General features: G+C 44.4%; 1 protein-coding gene across 2 annotated transcripts; it reads right to left on the minus strand.

Annotated features, from left to right (window-relative positions):
• Positions 1–237: 237 nt before the first annotated feature.
• PRDM4 (PR/SET domain 4) lies at positions 238–17,628 on the minus strand. 2 transcript variants are annotated; one of them, XM_005527538.3, is made up of 11 exons: positions 17,496–17,628; positions 15,835–15,968; positions 15,022–15,207; positions 12,218–13,012; positions 8,916–9,065; positions 7,589–7,707; positions 6,767–6,852; positions 4,582–4,709; positions 3,716–4,030; positions 2,438–2,606; positions 238–1,415 (listed from the first exon to the last, which is right to left on the minus strand). In XM_005527538.3, the coding sequence occupies exons 1-11, from the start codon at positions 17,504–17,506 to the stop codon at positions 1,106–1,108; spliced, it is 2,403 nt and encodes an 800-aa protein (XP_005527595.3). In that variant the 5' UTR covers positions 17,507–17,628; the 3' UTR covers positions 238–1,105. The 2 variants fall into 2 exon arrangements, with proteins under 2 accessions (XP_005527595.3, XP_014112037.2); XM_014256562.2 differs by having other exon boundaries at positions 7,589–7,728.
• Between the last annotated feature and the right edge of the window lie 536 nt (positions 17,629–18,164).

The raw sequence follows: 18,164 nt of genomic DNA on the forward strand, positions 1-18,164 counted from the left end.
TTGTCAGAGAACACAGCACAGCTGAATCTTCTTTTGCAGCACAGCCAGAGGAGTGACACAGCAAATCTAGAGTTCTTTAGCTGCCCCAGTTCATGGCGGTGCTCCTACACATACCATGTCCCAGGAAAGCTTGGGAGAGGCAGATGATCAAAAAATGGTGTTACTTCTCTTAGCATCATTATCAGAAATAGGAACATTCTTTTTCAGCATATGTAAATATTAAAAGAGAACATTAGAGAAGAGCCACATTTTTAATTATTTCAAAAGAAAACAACCAAATGTAATAATCTTCATTCCATAAATAATATTAGCAGCAAACCCTCCCATCATTCTAGGTGGTAAAAGGTTTACAGCACAAGGGGTAACATATACTGTAAACACTGCCTGATCATCTGTAAGCCCCTTCCTTACTGAGTCCATACAGTCTTTATCTCTTCACCTGCTTCCATGGGCTGTGAACTGTGAGGAAGAAGAGGGAGATAACTGTTCTCCAAATACCAATGTTTCATTTTCTGTAGTGGGGTAATTACTTTGTATGCAAATGCTGATTTCACTGGCCTTTTTTATTTATTTTTTTTTTTAAACCGAAAAGTTTTGCTTTAAGAAGGAAACCTGAGCATTGAGAAGTCTTTGCTTTGTGCCAAACCACATCCTTCAGTTAAAAATTTTTAAAATACATCAATGGCCACCACCATTTTTTCCTTGTTTCTCTTCATGTCACAGCTTGGGCAGTTAAGGACAGCTGGCTTACAGGTCACTGCAATCCCTCAGCTACATTTCTGGTTCGTGGCTCTTTGCTCGAAGGGCTATGCGAGGCGTGTCACATGTCCCGGCACTGGATGGATTCATCTGAGTGATTTGGAGAAGTATGCACAGCATGTGTGACAGAAATCTTGCCTCACATTTCCTTCTTAGCAACTCCTCGCTTGTACGTGCACGATCCAGTCTTGTTCAGTGTTCTGGCTACAGATTATATTAAGTGGTGGTAGTGTGGAGACAAAAACAGAAGGAGAACTCCTCACCTGACATACACTGGTGACTGAGGAAAGAAGGAAGAGGTTTTTTTTTTCCTTCCCTAATATCCAACAAAGTTTCCCTCTCTTCTTCATTTGTGTCCAGAGAGCACATCACCTGTTGAATAGACTCCATTGTTAATCCTACAGTCTTCAGTCCTCATGGAGTCTATTAATTCCTCCTCTGAATCCTCCTCCTCTTCCTCCTCTGGGGCTGACAGACTGGATGTGGGGCCTTTACATATTTTTAAGTGTCGAGTGAGGTGATATTTGGTCAGATAAGCCTTGGAGCATTTTTCGCAGACATAGTCCCTCTTTCCTTCATGTGAATTGAGATGCTTCTTCAGGTGATTTGTCCTCAGGAACAGTTTGTCACACTTGGGGCACTTGATCTGCCGTTCTCTGCAAGACACAAAAAGGTGAGTTTGCTCCTGTCACAAGGCAGCTGATATTAAAATGCTGATTAAGGTCCATGTTCTAGCAAGGACAGATACTACCCTTGATGAAAAGGTCAATTTCCTTCCCACCCTGCAGAAAGGGGGATGGGGAGGAGGCAGGAAGAACAGGTAAGGAAACAAGGCTGCTGCATGTTGACAACCCTCAGTCTGTAAATGCTAAGCAGAGGAATTTCCCAGACTGCAACAAATTCTGTAATGACACTGCAAAATACCTCCCAGAAGTAGTGCTCCTGGCTCAGGCTGTAGGAATGAGCAGCAAAGCGAGTCTGTGTTTCTGTCTGCCTCTCTCACTCATGCTGGCTGAACTACACTGGCTCTGAGGCAGCATGATAGAAGCAGCAATGGATTCCAAGTGAGGACAAAAACCAGATGCTGAAAATGAAATAAGCTTTGGGCAAGCAGCTTTTAAGGAGGACCTTGGACTGGAAGGAAAAGTACAGGATGGAGAGATTCTCAGAGCAGAAGACCTGGCCTGGCAGAGGGCTGTGGGTAGGACTCTGCCTACAGGAGGAGCAGGAGAACAAGCACTTGATGAGACCTCTGGGGAGGAAAGGGCTGGGAATGGCTGCACCACACCCCTACAGCAAACAGGCAGAGTTCACTTACAAGGTACTCGGTGACAGTAGCACTGAGAAGTTTGTTCTTTGTGGTCACGTTGGGATGTGCAAACAGTTCTCAGCAAAAAATGAAAAGTAAATGAAACAACCCACTTTCTCTTAAAAATGATGAGCACTCTGGACTGCCATTTCACAAGGAGCACACTTGGAATTTACTGTGTCACTGAAGTACTGCAAACACTAGAGCTCCATAACTGCAGCCAGTAAAACAGGGACTTTGTCTCGAGTGACTTCTCTGTCATTTCAAAGGCTGAACCCACCTATGCTCCTTATGCCAAACTATTTGCAAGCTGGGCTGTTCATAATTTCTTGCACTGGCCAGTCCAACAGCTCCTGTGAGGTCACTTACTGTGTGTGAGTGAGGACATGCTGCTTGAGGTCCTGCCTCCGCATGAAGAGCTTCTCACAGTAATCACACTTGAGGTTCTTCTCCCCAGTGTGGATGACCATGTGCGACTCCAGGTGAGCCTTCTGCGTGAAGGATTTGTCACAGAGGGTGCAGCGGTAATTCTTCTGACCTAGGAGTACACAGGGACACCCAACAGATTGGCACTCAGTGTCCCAAGAAATGCAGTAAGCAAACAAGCTGAAAAATTAATTTCACTACAAAGAAAGGCAGAGTCTTTGTGAACAGGACTTGTTTTCTCCTGCAGTTCCTTAAGACTCAGGTTAAAGGCCTACTTAGTTCCATCTATATTTAGCTATGCAAAAAAACCAGGCAGCTGACTTCATCATTCCCGAAGCTTTTCATCCTGTGCTCTATGCCCCCAAGCAAAAAAACCAATATCATGATACTATTTCAAACCACTGATGCCCTAGTGTGATGCACCTTTCTGCACTACCTCCTTCTGAGCACTGCTGCTTGTTGTTTCTCCAGGGCTCATGGTCAGCCAGCCTTTCACGTTTGTGTTTCTTGTCCACACCAACTGCGTCTCCCGTTTCTGGATATCAAAACACCCCCAGCAGCTCTGTACATTTTTCCACCAAGAGATTCAAGATGAATTCTTCAGTAAAAACAATGGTAGCTTCCTTTGTAACAGTAACCATGGTAACCATCTAGTTACAGTCCATTAGTACATCCCTATCCTCACTGATTTCCCCCAGGAATTGTATCTGATGCCTTACTGGAGCTCAGCCACATTTGATGCACTGCATTGCCTTTGTCTGCAAAAACAAGTTCTCTTATCTAACAAACACACAGGTACAAACCTCACTGGCCCTTTGATAACTTCTCTTTTATCCCATTTTTCAACTTATCAGTACTTCTGTTATTCTTTGTCAGAAACAGTTCAAAACCCCAGCATGCTACTGAGTTCAGACTAAGTTTGAGTACCACTTGAATCCCACCCCACTGACTATTCTGTGATTGTGTATACCACATTAGTACTTGATCAGTCCATTAAAACTCCTGCCTACTGCACCCACAGCTTCCTATGGTTGACTTGAGATCACTGAACTCCCAGTTTTATTCCTTTTCCAGCTTTGTAATTTGAACTTTGTGGTTTCCCAATCAGGAATACTGAAAATAAAAGAGGCAAAAATACCCACACTGTCTACTACTGGCCTGGAACTTGACCTTTACCCTCTCTCCTCACACAGGCACCTGTATAAAGGCCTCAGCCCTCACCTGTGTGGATCTTGAGGTGTGTCCGTAAGTTGCTTGGATCGCTGAAAGCTTTGCTACAGAAATCGCACTTGTGCGGCTTCATGCCCATGTGCCCCATGAAGTGCACGTGCAGCTTGGAAGGGGAGATGAAAGCCTGGGGGCACATGGAGCACTTCCACTTCCTTTCCTTGCCGTGGCCTGGCCCGTGGTTGCTGCTGTGCCCCTGGCTGGGGAGGTGGTTGTGAATATGGCTGCTCAAATGGGCCTTGAAGTCGGCATAGGAAGCGCATTCCTTCCCACAGTGGCAGATGTGCACGTCTGGATGCTCAGGGACACCTTTGGGCACAAAAGCATCACTTGTAATGAGGCACAGTCAGGCCTAACAGAGCTTGAACAAGGACACGTTAACATTTAGTCTGTGGTAGCAAAACCAGCTGCAGAGATTTTCACATTTGTTCTTTTCAACTGTGGTGTTGCTTTCCAGCTGTTTCAGGTAGGTTATTTGAAATGTTTTGAGGGGCCAAACTGTGGAACAGTTTTGAGCACAGCTCCACCATATCTAAATTATCACAATCCAAGCTGGGGGAGGATAGGAACATGCTCAGCTCCAAAACTCCCTTTGCCCAGGATGAACAGAAGTAAAATGATTTTTTCTTCAAAACTGTGATCTTTTACTCCTGATCAGTGGAATTAAGTAGGGAAATGTTTCTTTTAAGTGATGGTACTCTGTAGTCATGTAATGTAAAAGGAAACAATGACATGCACCAATGAGAACTGAGAAGGAACATAATGCATTCCCAAGTCACAGAGCTCAGAGATGGCACTGAAAGGGAATTCAAGCTGGGTACTACTCCCTGCAAAGCCAACACAAAAGAGCTCTTACTCACCAAGCTGTCGTGCATAGTCCCGGCTGTAATAGAACAGAAGCTCGTGTTCAGGGGGGATGTCCCGAGAGGTGCAGAAGTAAATTTTTCCATCATGAGGATAAGCGACCAGGTTCTGCTCTTCCCGGTTCCTACAGCAATAACAACAGTTAGGAATATAAGGAGACTCGAGGAGAGGAGAGGAGACTCGAGGAGAGGAGAGGAGACTCGAGGAGAGGAGAGGAGACTCGAGGAGAGGAGAGGAGACTCGAGGAGAGGGAGAGGGAGAGGGAGAGGGAGAGGGAGAGGGAGAGGGAGAGGGAGAGGGAGAGGGAGAGGGAGAGGGAGAGGGAGAGGGAGAGGGAGAGGGAGAGGGAGAGGGAGAGGGAGAGGGAGAGGGAGAGGGAGAGGGAGAGGGAGAGGGAGAGGGAGAGGGGAAAAAAATGAAAAGTAAACAAGAAAAAAGAAAAGGAAATAAAACAAAAAAGAAGAGAAGTAAAAATACTAAAAGAGAAAAACATTTTAAAAAAAGGAAGAGAAATAGAAAAGGGAAAAATAGAAAATGTAGAACAGTACAGCACAGAATAATTTAAATAATGAAAGAAAAGCAGAAAATAAAGAAAAATACAAAAGGAAAGGGAAAAGGAAAATAAAAATAGAGAAAATATAGAAAATAATAAAAGAGAAAAATAGAAGAGAAAAAAGGGAAAGGGACATGGGGAAAGGGAAAGGAAAAAAGGAAAGTAAAGAGAAGAAAAGTGGGAAGGGAAAGGGAAAGGGAAAGGGAAAGGGAAAGGGAAAGGGAAAGGGAAAGGGAAAGGGAAAGGGAAAGGGAAAGGGAAAGGGACATGGGGAAAGGGAAAGGGAAAGGGAAAGGGAAAGGGAAAGGGAAAGGGAAAGGGAAAGGGAAAGGGAAAAAGGGAAAGGGAAAGGGAAAGGGAAAGGGAAAAGGGAAAGGGAAAGGGAAAAAAGGGAAAGGGAAAGGGAAAGGGAAAGGGAAAGGAGAAGAAAATAAAAAGATAAAATAGAAAAGAAAAATAAAAAATGAAAGGAGAAGATGAAAGAAATAAAAAAATAGAAAAAAGGAAAAATATAAAAGGAAATGTAGAACACAATAAGAGCAGAATAGGAAAATAAAAAATAGAAAAGAATAGAAAAGAAAAATAGAAGAGAAAAAAGGAAAAGGGAAAAAGGAAAGAAATTAAAATGGAAAAAATAAAAGAAAAATTGAATAGGAAAAAGAAGAAAATGTAAAGGAAAATCAAGAGGAAAAGAAGAAAAGAGAAGAAAAGAGAAATGGAAAAGAATAGAAGAGAAAAATTTGAAATAATACAGAAAGGAAAGGAAAAGGAGAAAAGGAAAGATTCCTACAAAAGGGTAGTAAAAACCTCAGCACTTGTCAGCATATAATAAAAACTCATGTCACTTCTGTCTTTCTTTAATAAAGGAAAGAAAAACTAGACCTTGAGAGCCAATCTTCTCCACCAAATGATGCATTTCTCACACCACTTCTGAGAATATTATTAATAGACATTCGAGTAGGCTGCGAGAAGTGAGTTTATGATCTCCTAAGAAACTACCAAAATCTATGTATTTTTCATACACATAGATTCTTCATATACATAGATTCATTTACATAGATATGTCCCTTAAGAGATAGAGAATGCATGACAGAAGAAATAACAGTAATGTTTTAAAGCAAAATTATCTTTAAAAAGTCCTCATGAGGACCCTTTCCAAGATGTGGTCATTCATCTTTCAAAGCAGTATCTTACATATGTTTGTTCCCAGTATATGAAACCGGCAAAAGCTCTGCCCCATTGCAGTGGGTGATAAAGCATTATGCTTCTTGACTCCTGCATATCAGAGTGATGAAATGAACTTCAGGAGAAACCTACTTTGTATCACAGAGAAATAAGAAAGGTTCAGCCTTCTCGGTGGACCATGGATGGAGCAATACTTAGGCCAGCCTGGATAGTTTTCATCACAGACTCCAAAAAGACTGAAAAGGACAGGTGTCACAGGCTCTAGGGGCTTGGAACTTGGCCAAAAGAACCCAGGCACACTTTGTTAATAAAGTATTAAAATCAAAAGGACAATCAAGGTCAATTTCATTTGAATGAAGGTCAACCTTCATTTTCCAGTACAGCTTCCTATGAACCTGCAGCTCAGACTCAAAGCTACTTAGCACAGTACAGGTGGCTCTCACCTGGCTTTGCGTACAAACATCATCCAGTTACATTCATTTTCATCAGTTGTGATGATGCAGAACTCCAGGACACCATTGTGATAGATCTACCAGGAAAAACAAATGCAACTTTAGGACAAAACACAGCAATAAATGCAGTGAAAGCCAACCTCTTCCGTTAAGAGAGGATGTGTTTACCTAGAACAAGCCAGGAAGTCTCCATTGCCATGCCAACACCACAGCCCTGTTTTCACTCCTTACCTTCCTCTTCACACAGGCACCTTGACCTCTGCTACCCAGGAGGCCAGAAAACCTGTTTATCAGCATCTTTCTCACCTTTACTTCCCAGCAGAAATGCATTTGGCTGCTTTTCTTACAAACCAAATCTTGTGAATAACAAAATCTGGGCAAACAGTACATGTTTTATTTATATAAGTCAGATTTACTTTCTGAAAACAAAATGACAGGGAAAAGAAAGCTTTAAATTTGCTTTCCTAAAACAAATCATTTATCACCTGGGGGAACTTTCAATGAACAGAGATACAAAACAAACAACTACTGCCTAGTAATTCATACACAATCTCTGCTGCAAATCCACACATATACTGAAACCACACAGCCCTTTAAAAGAGAAAGCATTAAAGTAGGTTTTTGTACTTCAGGACTGACTACCAGCATACTGCAAGGTACACAGCTCTGCTGTGATGATACTAAGAATAAAACAGTTAAACTGCATTACTTTTGACTTTTGGCAAGGATGAAAATGTTAAAGTTGCTGTCACGTGGTAGCTTTCACCAGATAAAGGCATGCTGGCAGGCTCTGTGAGCTGTAACAGCACTGACCTTCCAGATGTGACTGGCTGCTTTGTCTGTCCAGTCGGCCACCTCCAGGGAGTGGCTCTGCTGCCCGATCAAAGGTCCGAAACAAGTCCTCACAGGAATGGTTTCTCGTGTCCACACACCTATCATTAGAAGACCAAAATCTGAAGAAATAAATCATTTAAACAACTAATCATGCATAATAAAGAAGTGGGAGGCTTATGAAATAATAGGTAATAGAGGTAATATCTATGCATAAGATCATCAAAGCTTCTACTTCACATGTGAAGCACACCTATGGCAGAGACAAGAACCACCACCACCACATGACACTAATGGGAGCCGCTTTGGTGTCATTACAAATATTTATTTGGTCAAAAGCAAGTAATTTATTTTTTCAGTAAGCTATAAAACTAATACCCTAGCCACTTGTGCCAATTAAAGTTCTCATGGCACCTTCTGCAGAAGCAGAAAATACTAGTTTCAGTAACTACATTTTGCCTACCTAATCCCCAGGAATTTCCAGAATTGTTGCTGGGCATTGTTAAGCAGCTTCTGCATTTCTCCCCAGAGGCAGCTGTATTTCTGTCATGGGCAGAGGGATTCCTGCATGCATATTATTTATTATTAAACATTAATATATATATATATATATATAGGTCTACATGAATACACTGAATAGCTCTTAGGAATAAACTGGAAACTAGTGCAGCTTGAAAAGAACAGATGTCATCTACTCTCAACAAGCAGCATCACTAAGCAAGCCAATAATCACATTCTTCTCTAGCCTTCAGATCCTTAGGGTACTGCACTGTACTCTTCGGTTTCCAGGTGACAGTGACGTGAAATATAGTAACAAGGTCCACATCCAGTGACAAGGTGACAGTCTACATGCCAAATGTAAATTAAGGGGGGGGGAAAAAACAGAGGCACTTGTGATCAATACTCCAATAAGAGCACCCAGAAGGCAGCAAACCAAGCTGATGAACAAGCAGATAGAATTCTCCTCTATTACTTCTAATTGTCACCTTCCCCCAAACTGCAATGCTGTACTGTTTTCTTATCAAAGCTGTGCCTGGGCCGTTTAGCATGATAAAAATAAACACCATACCTTGCTTGACCTTAAGAAGTGCCACACTGTGGCAGCAGCCCTATGGTATAGCTGAAGTCTAAGCAGTAACCAGACCAAAAGGAGCACTTGGATAATGCAAGTCAGGGTGATTACAGAAGAGGGAAGCATCTCTCTCTTGTGGTGTTCCTTTCCCACATTAATCTCCCTACGGTTTTGGATTTCAGGCAGTGAGTGTATTTTAAAGTGCTGCAGGGAAGTGCACAGTAATGTGATCCTTACCCGCTTCAGCTCCCATGATAGACTGCCGGAGGAGCAGCTGCTTCGGGAGGGACAGCCTGGCTCGGCTCTCGATTGGGCTGTCGGGGACAAAGGTGACAGGCCCGTGGTCCGGGCAGTCTGACGGATACGCCTTGTCACACAGCGTGCACCCTGCAGAGACAGGAGGGGACAGCAGGCATGAAAACCATACAACAGCTCCTACAGTGCAGTCAGCTCCCTACCAACGTGCTTTGGCTCAGCTCCTGCCAAAGGCTGCTTCTACCATGTTCAACCTGTCCACTTATCAGATTTTACTCAGAAGAATATGGACCATGTTTTTACAGTCCAGTGGACACTGTCAGTTACATTATATATATATATAATATATACATGTCAGTTTCTATCCAATTCAGATCAAATATGAGGATCTCCACCTACCTTCTTCCTGATGGTAAACTGATGACCTAGACTCCAGACTATCCCTACAGGGGAATCTAGCAATGGGAGAGAGCCCACTCTTCATCAAAGCTACTGCAAAATGATGATAGCCTCTCCAGCGCTGGTGGTAATGCTGGTGATGGAAGAGCCAATTTCACTCTGAACACAAGTAAAATGAACTCTACTGGCAGAAAAATCTAAGACAAACAAAACCAAACACCTTCTAACTGGTTACATTTTTGGAATTAATCAGAAACACTTCTTGCATGTAGAACCTCAAGGATATCCACGTAAATAGACCAGTAAGGCTTTTTAAAATTTTTTGAACATGAACCACAAACCCCCTTACCTCCATTTAAATTCAGACCATGTGTAAATCACAGCAGCAAAAACCTGACCTCACTGCTGCTTTTGAAGGTCTCACTGCAATAAACTCATGCAGTGTGAGTATGCCACTGAATACAACAAAAACAAAAGCCCCAGAAGAATCAGCAGCATCACTTTCCCAATCTATCATTCAGCAGAAATACTGTTAGAAAATAAACCAGTCAAAGTCTTCAGTCTAATAAATCTGAAGGAAAGTACACCATAAAATGCTCTCTAAAGCATTACAATTTCATCTAGAAAAATGATGTCATTTTAATTCTCTGCAGATGGAGCAACCAACACCTGATAAATCACTCAGCAACCACTCTCTTGATAAATAATTATTCTTCTGAAGAAGAAAGGTATTCAGGTAATTAATCAGGATCCCCACAAGACCTCTTGATGATCCAGCCCCAGTATAATAGACTTATCACAGAAGTAGCATTTAGAAGTAGCCTTCGGCAGGCCTGAAAAGCAGCTCCATCCTTATATGCTTAAAGATATTTTCCAGATACTTCCTTGATATACCATGGTAACAGAATTTGACCTCATATAAACTACGGTTTGAGCAACTACACATTAACTGATAGGAAAGTACTTCAAAAATTATTAGGTAGAGCCTATGTAAGCATCACTTCATGTGTACAGGTGACATGTAGGAGTAAAGCAACAACCGCCAGACCTGAGTAACGAGAATCACCGTGTGGAATAGCTGCCTTTAAGCATTGCCTGGCACACACCCACTATGGGTCTGTGGACCAGATCCAAGAAGAGGCAGAGAAGTTCTAGGCATGGGACATTTCCACTTGAAGAAATTCAATCATTCATACATTCTTAAGACATTGAAAAACAAAAATCTCACATTCTGCAGAAAGTGAAATATACTTCCCATTACAGTCCTTGCCAAATCAATAAAATAAGAAAATCACTGATTACTTCTCTGATTTGGATACTCACAACTGTCAACAAAGATGACCAAAAAAAAAAGCACTTAAAAGTTTTGCAAACATTCAGGAGTGCAGCAAAGACACACTTTTTATTTCCTGCTAAGAAACCGTAAAAAGTTTTCTGAAAAAGGCCATGACTCTGGCCACCTCAGGGAGGAAAAACCACTACTAATGGGCTCTAAAACAACTCCTTGTCCTTGCTGTCACCTGTCTTGACACAAATTCCTGTTTATTCAGGTGAAGTTTAAAAACATCAACAAAAAGTTAAAATTTAAACTTCCCCAAGCCAAGAATCTGTTTTGCAAATCACATGCAAGCACAAGGCATGCAGCAGCCATTTAAATGTCCTTCCAGAGGGGAGCATCATCTGGAAAACAACTTAGGACTATGTTCAGTATAACAACCAAAAAGCTGGCACATCAAATCTCCCTTTAATAGAGTAAGAGAAGTGATTTCACCTTAAGCATGTTGGATATCACAGTATTTGGATCATTATTTGTTCTACATGCAACAGATGCTTGTAGGAAACTCTGAGTGCATTGACTGTAAAACTCTTCCTCAGGGAGCTGCAAATTCATCATGCCCATCTGATTTGAAGTTGTATTTTATCCCACAGAATGAAATCTTAATAAATTAATCCAAATCTCTGACTGACTAGACACTTTACACTAAACTGCACCTCTCCCCTCGCTAACCAAGGCACTGTATCTTTCAATGTCTTAAAATTTATGTTCCACAGGCAAAACAAGCCATTAAGTTCTGGCAGTTGTAGGGCCAGACTGGATGGAGAGCAGCACGCAGCAATGCTACCACATATAATAAAAATTAGTATAAAAGCTGGCCTTATGTTTCAGTGGCAGGAAGCCAGACATCCTGCAGGTGAAAGTTCAAATCTCTCTCCCAGCAAATGAGAGCTTCTCAGTTCTCAAACACCACTCCTTGAATGATAACAGGACTGCCAACACAATACCCAGTGCTCCTCTCTTCCTAGAGATCCACTAACCTCTGGACTAAAGTCCTTTGACGAGAACAATTAGAAATATTATAAAGTTCCTTCCCTCTGCTCTTTTTTTTCCTCTTTAGAACAACACCTTCATGATGACTGTTCATGGTTTAATATAAATTTTGAAAAATCACGTAATGTCATACTCAACAATTACAACCATTTGATGACAAGTATGGCTTGTGGTGGTGTTTGTTGTGTATTTTTAATGGGGCAAGAAGAGTCACTTGTGATGTAACTTCATAAAAGCAGAAGTCTCGCTGGAAAGGACACCAAGCATATCCACCAAATCAAGAGCTTCATCAAGATTCAGCTTCCAACCTCATGGCAACATGGGAAAGGGATACAAAGAGAATTATGCTACAACATCTTACTATGTCTTCTACTACTTCCAACTACTGTCATTTCACAACGGTTAATCTGGCACTGCAGATGTTTCAAATCTTGGACTTGTTAAATAACTGGTTTTTTCACCATAAATCTTTAAGGCTAGTAACCAGAGTCCTGCCACACCAGACAATAGCTACATGACAAACCCTACCCCAAAAAAGCAGGAAATGTCCACTCACATATGGTAAACAAGGTTGCCATGTTCTCCTTGTTGGAATTGGAATCTTCCATTTGCAGAGACGATGGTACAAAGGCAAGATTGTCTGCAGACACATCGACATGGCTTGGTCCCATGGCTACTTCCTGACTTATGGAAGACACTGCCACGGGTTCCAAGCTGAGGCCCACTTCATGCAAGGCTACTGAGTCCAGGGAAGCGAGGTTGTGTGAGGTAGGGAGCGCCACACTCACAGAGTTGGTGCTCATGGCCACAGTATGAATGGGGTCATTTAGTGTGCTGTCCGATATCCCTGTCACCCGCCCGGCAATGTGGTCAGGCTCCATGACAACAGGGAGTTCCAAAGTGCTACCGTGAATGGGAATGACACCGCCGTGTCCCACAGCATCTGATGTCAAGTTACTCCCCACTGTGTCTACGGCTAAAGGTTCGTGGCTCCGGGAGCCGTTCGGGATCTGCGTGTGATCCCCGCCTACATCATCCATTGTAAGCTCCTCTGTCATCCCATCGGTAGAGATGGGGCTGGTTACCCTCGAAACGCTCTCCATGGTGATTGTAGTATCCAGCGCTACCTCGTGGCTGTCACTAGCATGCAGATTTTGAGGACCGTGTGCGTTCACTGTGCGGGAGTCCATGGAGACAATCCCTGGCTCCAGCCCCACGGTCCCACTGGGCTGGTAGGGATCCAGGGCTGCGGGATTGTTGGAGACTGACAATGCTGGATTGCTGTCAACATTTATAGTGTTGGGATGGATGTACTGAGGTGGTGGTCTGTCAGCCAAGTAAGATAAGATACCTGATAGGAAGAGAGGGACAAAAAGAAAGGAGTGAGATTACATCAGTTTTCAATCTTGAATAAAAATCAGTCAAAGCATAGTACACTGAGACCCAGATCCCTGAAGACATGTTCTCTACATTACTTCCAATTAAAATCCACTAATTCTAAAACATGGCTCACAAACATATGCCAGCCTAACACTCTTATCAAAGTATCACTTGACAACTAATTCTGAGTTTCCATCCAACAAAGCAAGTCTTCAGCTACTTCTCAAACTCTGAACAGCCAAGTTAATGGCAGGATTCCACCCAGGCTGCTCAGTACAAAGGTCAAACAAGAAAGAGGTTCTTCACATTTTAGGCTTGATTTTTCATTCCCAAGAAATAGCCCAAAAAGGATAAAGGACTGCTAGTGGAATCTATAATTTGATAATTCCTGGTTCATCTGCGCTAGAAGCAGAAACAATTCTGCAGGACACATAATTTTTGATTAGGTATTCAAGTTTTAACAATGACTACTTCCTTCCTCTAAGACTTAGTGGTGTAAGTGTCCATCTCAGAGGTCATCAATTGTAATTCTGAAGGGCAAAGACAAGTTCTCCCACAGATTTCATGAGTCATCTGCTCTCTTTCCTTACATGAAAGCATGTTGTTTCTCCTAGAACAACAGTTTGGTTGAATTTAAATCAGAAACCCTACAATCTTTTCTGGTAGTTCTGGGAAGCTTCTCAACATCAAACAACCTTGAAACTTAAGATATGAAGAAACACTAAACTGTGTTTACATACTAAAAAAAAAAAAAAATCTTTGGAAGAAATACAACAGCACATTCAAGTAAACATTATTTCCAGCAGAGACAGAGGCAGATTTTGCAGATTCTGCAAGATCTGATTCAGCATGTTTCTTCTCAGCCCTCAACCCTATGAGCCACTTGTTCCGTAGGAGTTTTCCATTCAAATACATTTGTTATTACAAGGATGCAAGCACAAAAAATCTTTCTGCAGCACAACAAGCTAAGAAATGAACAGTTTAATTTAATCAGCTGCATCAAATATTTCTGCATGCAATGCTGCCTTGTGGCTTGAACACAGAGGATCCTTGATGGCAGCAAGATGACTGACAGAAGAACCCTATAAAACACCACAGGAAGATTGTCCCAGCTCAGAAGAATGGCAAATATCTTTGGTCCTAGTGAACAATCTCCTTGTCTATTCTTTGGCTACTAAACAGGCAGGCATGCAGTGCAGTAGGAAAGGTTACTCCTAAGCAGCTGGAAAGTTCAGCCATCAGTCAACAGGTAGCTGCTAGAGATCTGGACTGTTACAGTTTATTGCTAGCCCAGGCTGAACCAACAACACTCAGTGAGTCACCGTGAAGACACTTTTGCACCCTGTCAATCTTAGCTACCTAACAAAACCAGGACTGCATTTAAAGTTCCAATTTCTGTGTTTACATACACTAACATGTAAAATCCTACATTTATACTCCAAAGCATGTGTGAGAAAGAAATCAAGATAGAAGTCAGTGTGTTACACCTTTGGAAATCACCTTGAAGAAAAATGAGGAAAAAACGTGCCATGCATTAAATGGGTGGGAAAGTACCAAACGCCACAGCTGATGTCTTGCCCTCTTTGAGCTTTGAACTACTGACCACCCATTATGCACATATTAAATACTGCTTCAGACTACAGGAGAAGAAAAATAGAAGCAATAGAAGCAACTTCAAGCTACAAGACGCTGGAGACAGAAACCAGGCATGCTTTGTTTTTTGTTAATCCTAAAACCAAAGCAGGAGGAGCAATCAAAGATTAGGTTTAAATAGAAAATGCCCTGCAATTCTTTTCATACACAAATATAGAAACAGATACCTGAAAATAAAGGTGTGTAAATGACACAACAGTCTCCAGACAAACTCAGGGAAACAACAGCTCTGTCAAACTGTCAGTTATGCCTGCTTCAGGACAGAAACAGACGCCTCTTAAAACAGTTTCTCTTTCTGTTCCCATCCATCAGCACCAGAGCACTTACCAGGTAGAATGTGTCTGAAATAGCTGCTCTCCAGGTGAGGGTATGGTGGTGGAGGTAGGGTGTAGTTTCTCTCTGGTATACCACACATCACTCCTCGATCCCCAATACCCATTGGGAGCATCAGAGACAGAGCAGAGGGCAAGGAACTCAAGGAGGGGCCCAGGTTTGGAATTGCAACAGGCAAGCCTGCAAGAGAAAATTCCCATTTAAATTCAATAGAACTCCCTGAGTTTACGAACACATGAGCTAACAAAGAGGCTACTAATTCTCCAGGAGCTCTAGCCCTACGGAAATACAGCATGGCACTGTCCAAGTAAGGTGCCAGGCATCAAAGAAAGGATCAGTTATCAGAGCACTGAAAGGCATGCCTGCATATGGCTAGATCTCTTTTGGTACGTTTTGTAGGGCTGGCTTCTATTTGACAATTGTAATGGACTTCTGTCTGTGCAGCCCCCTGGAAAGAAGAGCTATGAAAACAATTTTGCTTTACAAGTGATTTTTCACCAGAGAGAAATTAGACATAGATGAAGAAAGATTTTCAGGTACAGCTCTGATTTCAAAGGATTCTGATACTACTCACCTGCAGTGCAGATCACCCCATTAAAACTAAATGAGTCTCCCACTAAAGCGTAAGCCTGACAAGCACTTGTTCCTTTTGCTTTGCCCACAAAAGCAACAATTTATGGTTTCCCCTTCCCCCACTCTTCATCATTTCACTACCTACAGTATGACATGCTATCAGAGCAGGCACTGCTGCCCAGTTATGACACAGAGCAGGAGCTGCAATACCCCGTGTGGGACCCTCCCCATTACCTGGTGCTGGTATGGCGTTGTGAGTGGGTGATGCTGCCAAGCCCAAGTGACTTCCTGAGACTGGCAGGGCATTGCTCACAGAGGAGGAGGTCAGCTGGTCCATCCCTACAGGACTCAAGTTCATTTCATTCATTCTGGAGACAGGGAACAGAGAGGGGAGCAGGAAAAAGAAACAGATGCAAAAGCATTCCTGATTACTGACTGTACTGTGGTAAGGAAAGGTTGAGCAAACAAACTCAAAATCTGATACTGGCATATAAAAACTCTGCCTTAAAAATCTACACATAAAACACATCATCCACTCACGTGGTCATCACATCATGATCAACACATATTGACCATATTAGATAGCAATAATCAGGATTAAAAAACAGTTCAGAAAGACAAATCGGACCATAGCTTCCTCCTTGCCATCTAGAAAACAAAGTCTTGCTCCTAGTAGTAGAAGCCACTGTGATTAAACTATTGTGAACACAGATCCATTTACAAGCGGAATGTCAGAAACACTCAGATGACAGCACCTGATTTATATTTCATGACTTCTGGACACCACATCCACATTCAAAATCCAAACTCTGGGGGAAAGATCACTTCAAACTGGTAACAGACACACAACCTCTAATTCCCCATCAGTTCAAACCAGGCCGATAGCGACAAGAGTTACCACTGCAAAACAGCCACAGCGCAGTTTTAACAGACTGCCTCTGTCTGGTTCCACATGTTCCTGACATATTAAAACTGGCACCACGGATGCCACGTTATTTCAGTGATCAACCTCACTGCTCAAGTGGGCACACACCATGAGTAGCTACAGGAACCACACAAAACCCCAAACCCTCAGCCTTGGTAGAAACCATGTCTACTTGGAGCACATGTATCCTTTGGGGTCTCAAGCTGCACATGCAGCCCAAACCAGTCCGCAGGGATGAGGACACCGTGGAGACACGGTCTACTCACACTTGTCACGACTTTGCAAGGCGTGCCTGACCTACGCTGTGCCCACCCCAGCCCTCCCACCCACACATCAGGTCTAACCAGCAGCTCCTAGGGCCAGCCAAACCAGCTGTCCCCACTGCAGCCACACACGCAACATCCTCCAGGCTGACCCAGGCCTCGCACATGGCCTTTGCCAGCAGCAGGCCCAAGCGCTGCAGTGCTGATGGAGAGCTGGAGCTTGGGCTGCCACCCCGGTAAGGAAAGGTACCACTCATCCAGGAAAAGCGGCCGAATCCACCAAACTCACGCAAGTTAACAGCACAAGATCTCAGCCTGGAAGGGGCCCGTAAGGAACATCGAGTCCCCTCGAGTCGCAGCTCCTCGCAGATCACCTGCCACTCCGAGGGCTGAGCCCAAACGGAGTCGCCACTTCCACCTCGGCTCTGCCCACCTCCGGCACCCTCGCACGGCCGCCTGCCGCCCCGCCTGCCGCCAGGAACGGCTCCGCAGGGACGGGGCCGAGGGCTCCGGCGGGGCAGGGCATTTCCAGGCGGCTGCTGAGGATGGCGATGCCCGGAGCGGGGAACCACCACCCTCGCCCCGGGGCCGAGCCTCGGGCCCTGCGGAAAGCGCCGAACGCTTGAGGGACCCCCTCCTCTGCTCGTCCCCTCGGCCGGGTGCCCCCGCGGTCCCGCCCGCCTGGCCCGGTGCCCCACGGCGCTCACCTGGGGTGCATGGGGCCCGCCGGCGGAGCGCCCGCAGCCGCATCAGGGCCCTGCGCTCCGGCCCGCAGCCCGCCCCCGGCTCCGGCTCCGGCTCCGGCTCCAGCTCCGGCTCCAGCCACGGCCCGGCCGCAACCCCCAGCGCCGCCGCCGCCTCATGGGCGGGACCCGGGCGGCGCGGGCCCGGCGCGGGCGGAGGGAGGCGGGGGGGGGCGGGGATGGCGGAGGGGGGGGGCCGGGGCCGCTTCCGCCGCCAAGTGCCGGAGCCAGGAAGCGGCGCCACCGCCCCGGGGCTGGGCCGCTCCCCGCCCGCCCCGAAACCCTGCCCGAGGCTTCCCGTGCCGCCTCTTTCACAAGGGTGCGATGCTTACTCCGGTTTTCCGCACAGGATTCCCGCACAGGATTCCCAGATATCTCACTGCTTTCTTGTTTTTTCATCCCTCGTAGCTGCTGTCAATTGAAGGTTGCGTTTTGTGTCCTCCGGTACCGTCAGCCCGTAGGTGCCCAGCTGCCTTCTGGACATGGTCGTTCAGTTATGGTTGATCGTATGTGCAATTCTGGCTAAGGTGTGACATTGCAAAGGAATGTCTTTATGTGTGCCAGCAGCTCTGTAGTTCGCCTGCGACACGTGGATAGTCATCGTATACGCTGCTCGAATCAGTCGCCGCGTTC

Source organism: Pseudopodoces humilis, chromosome 5 (assembly GCF_049639895.1).
Source record: "Pseudopodoces humilis isolate 2021_Gansu_Grassland_sample_001 chromosome 5, ASM4963989v1, whole genome shotgun sequence".
In the NCBI taxonomy this organism is placed as follows: domain Eukaryota; kingdom Metazoa; phylum Chordata; class Aves; order Passeriformes; family Paridae; genus Pseudopodoces; species Pseudopodoces humilis.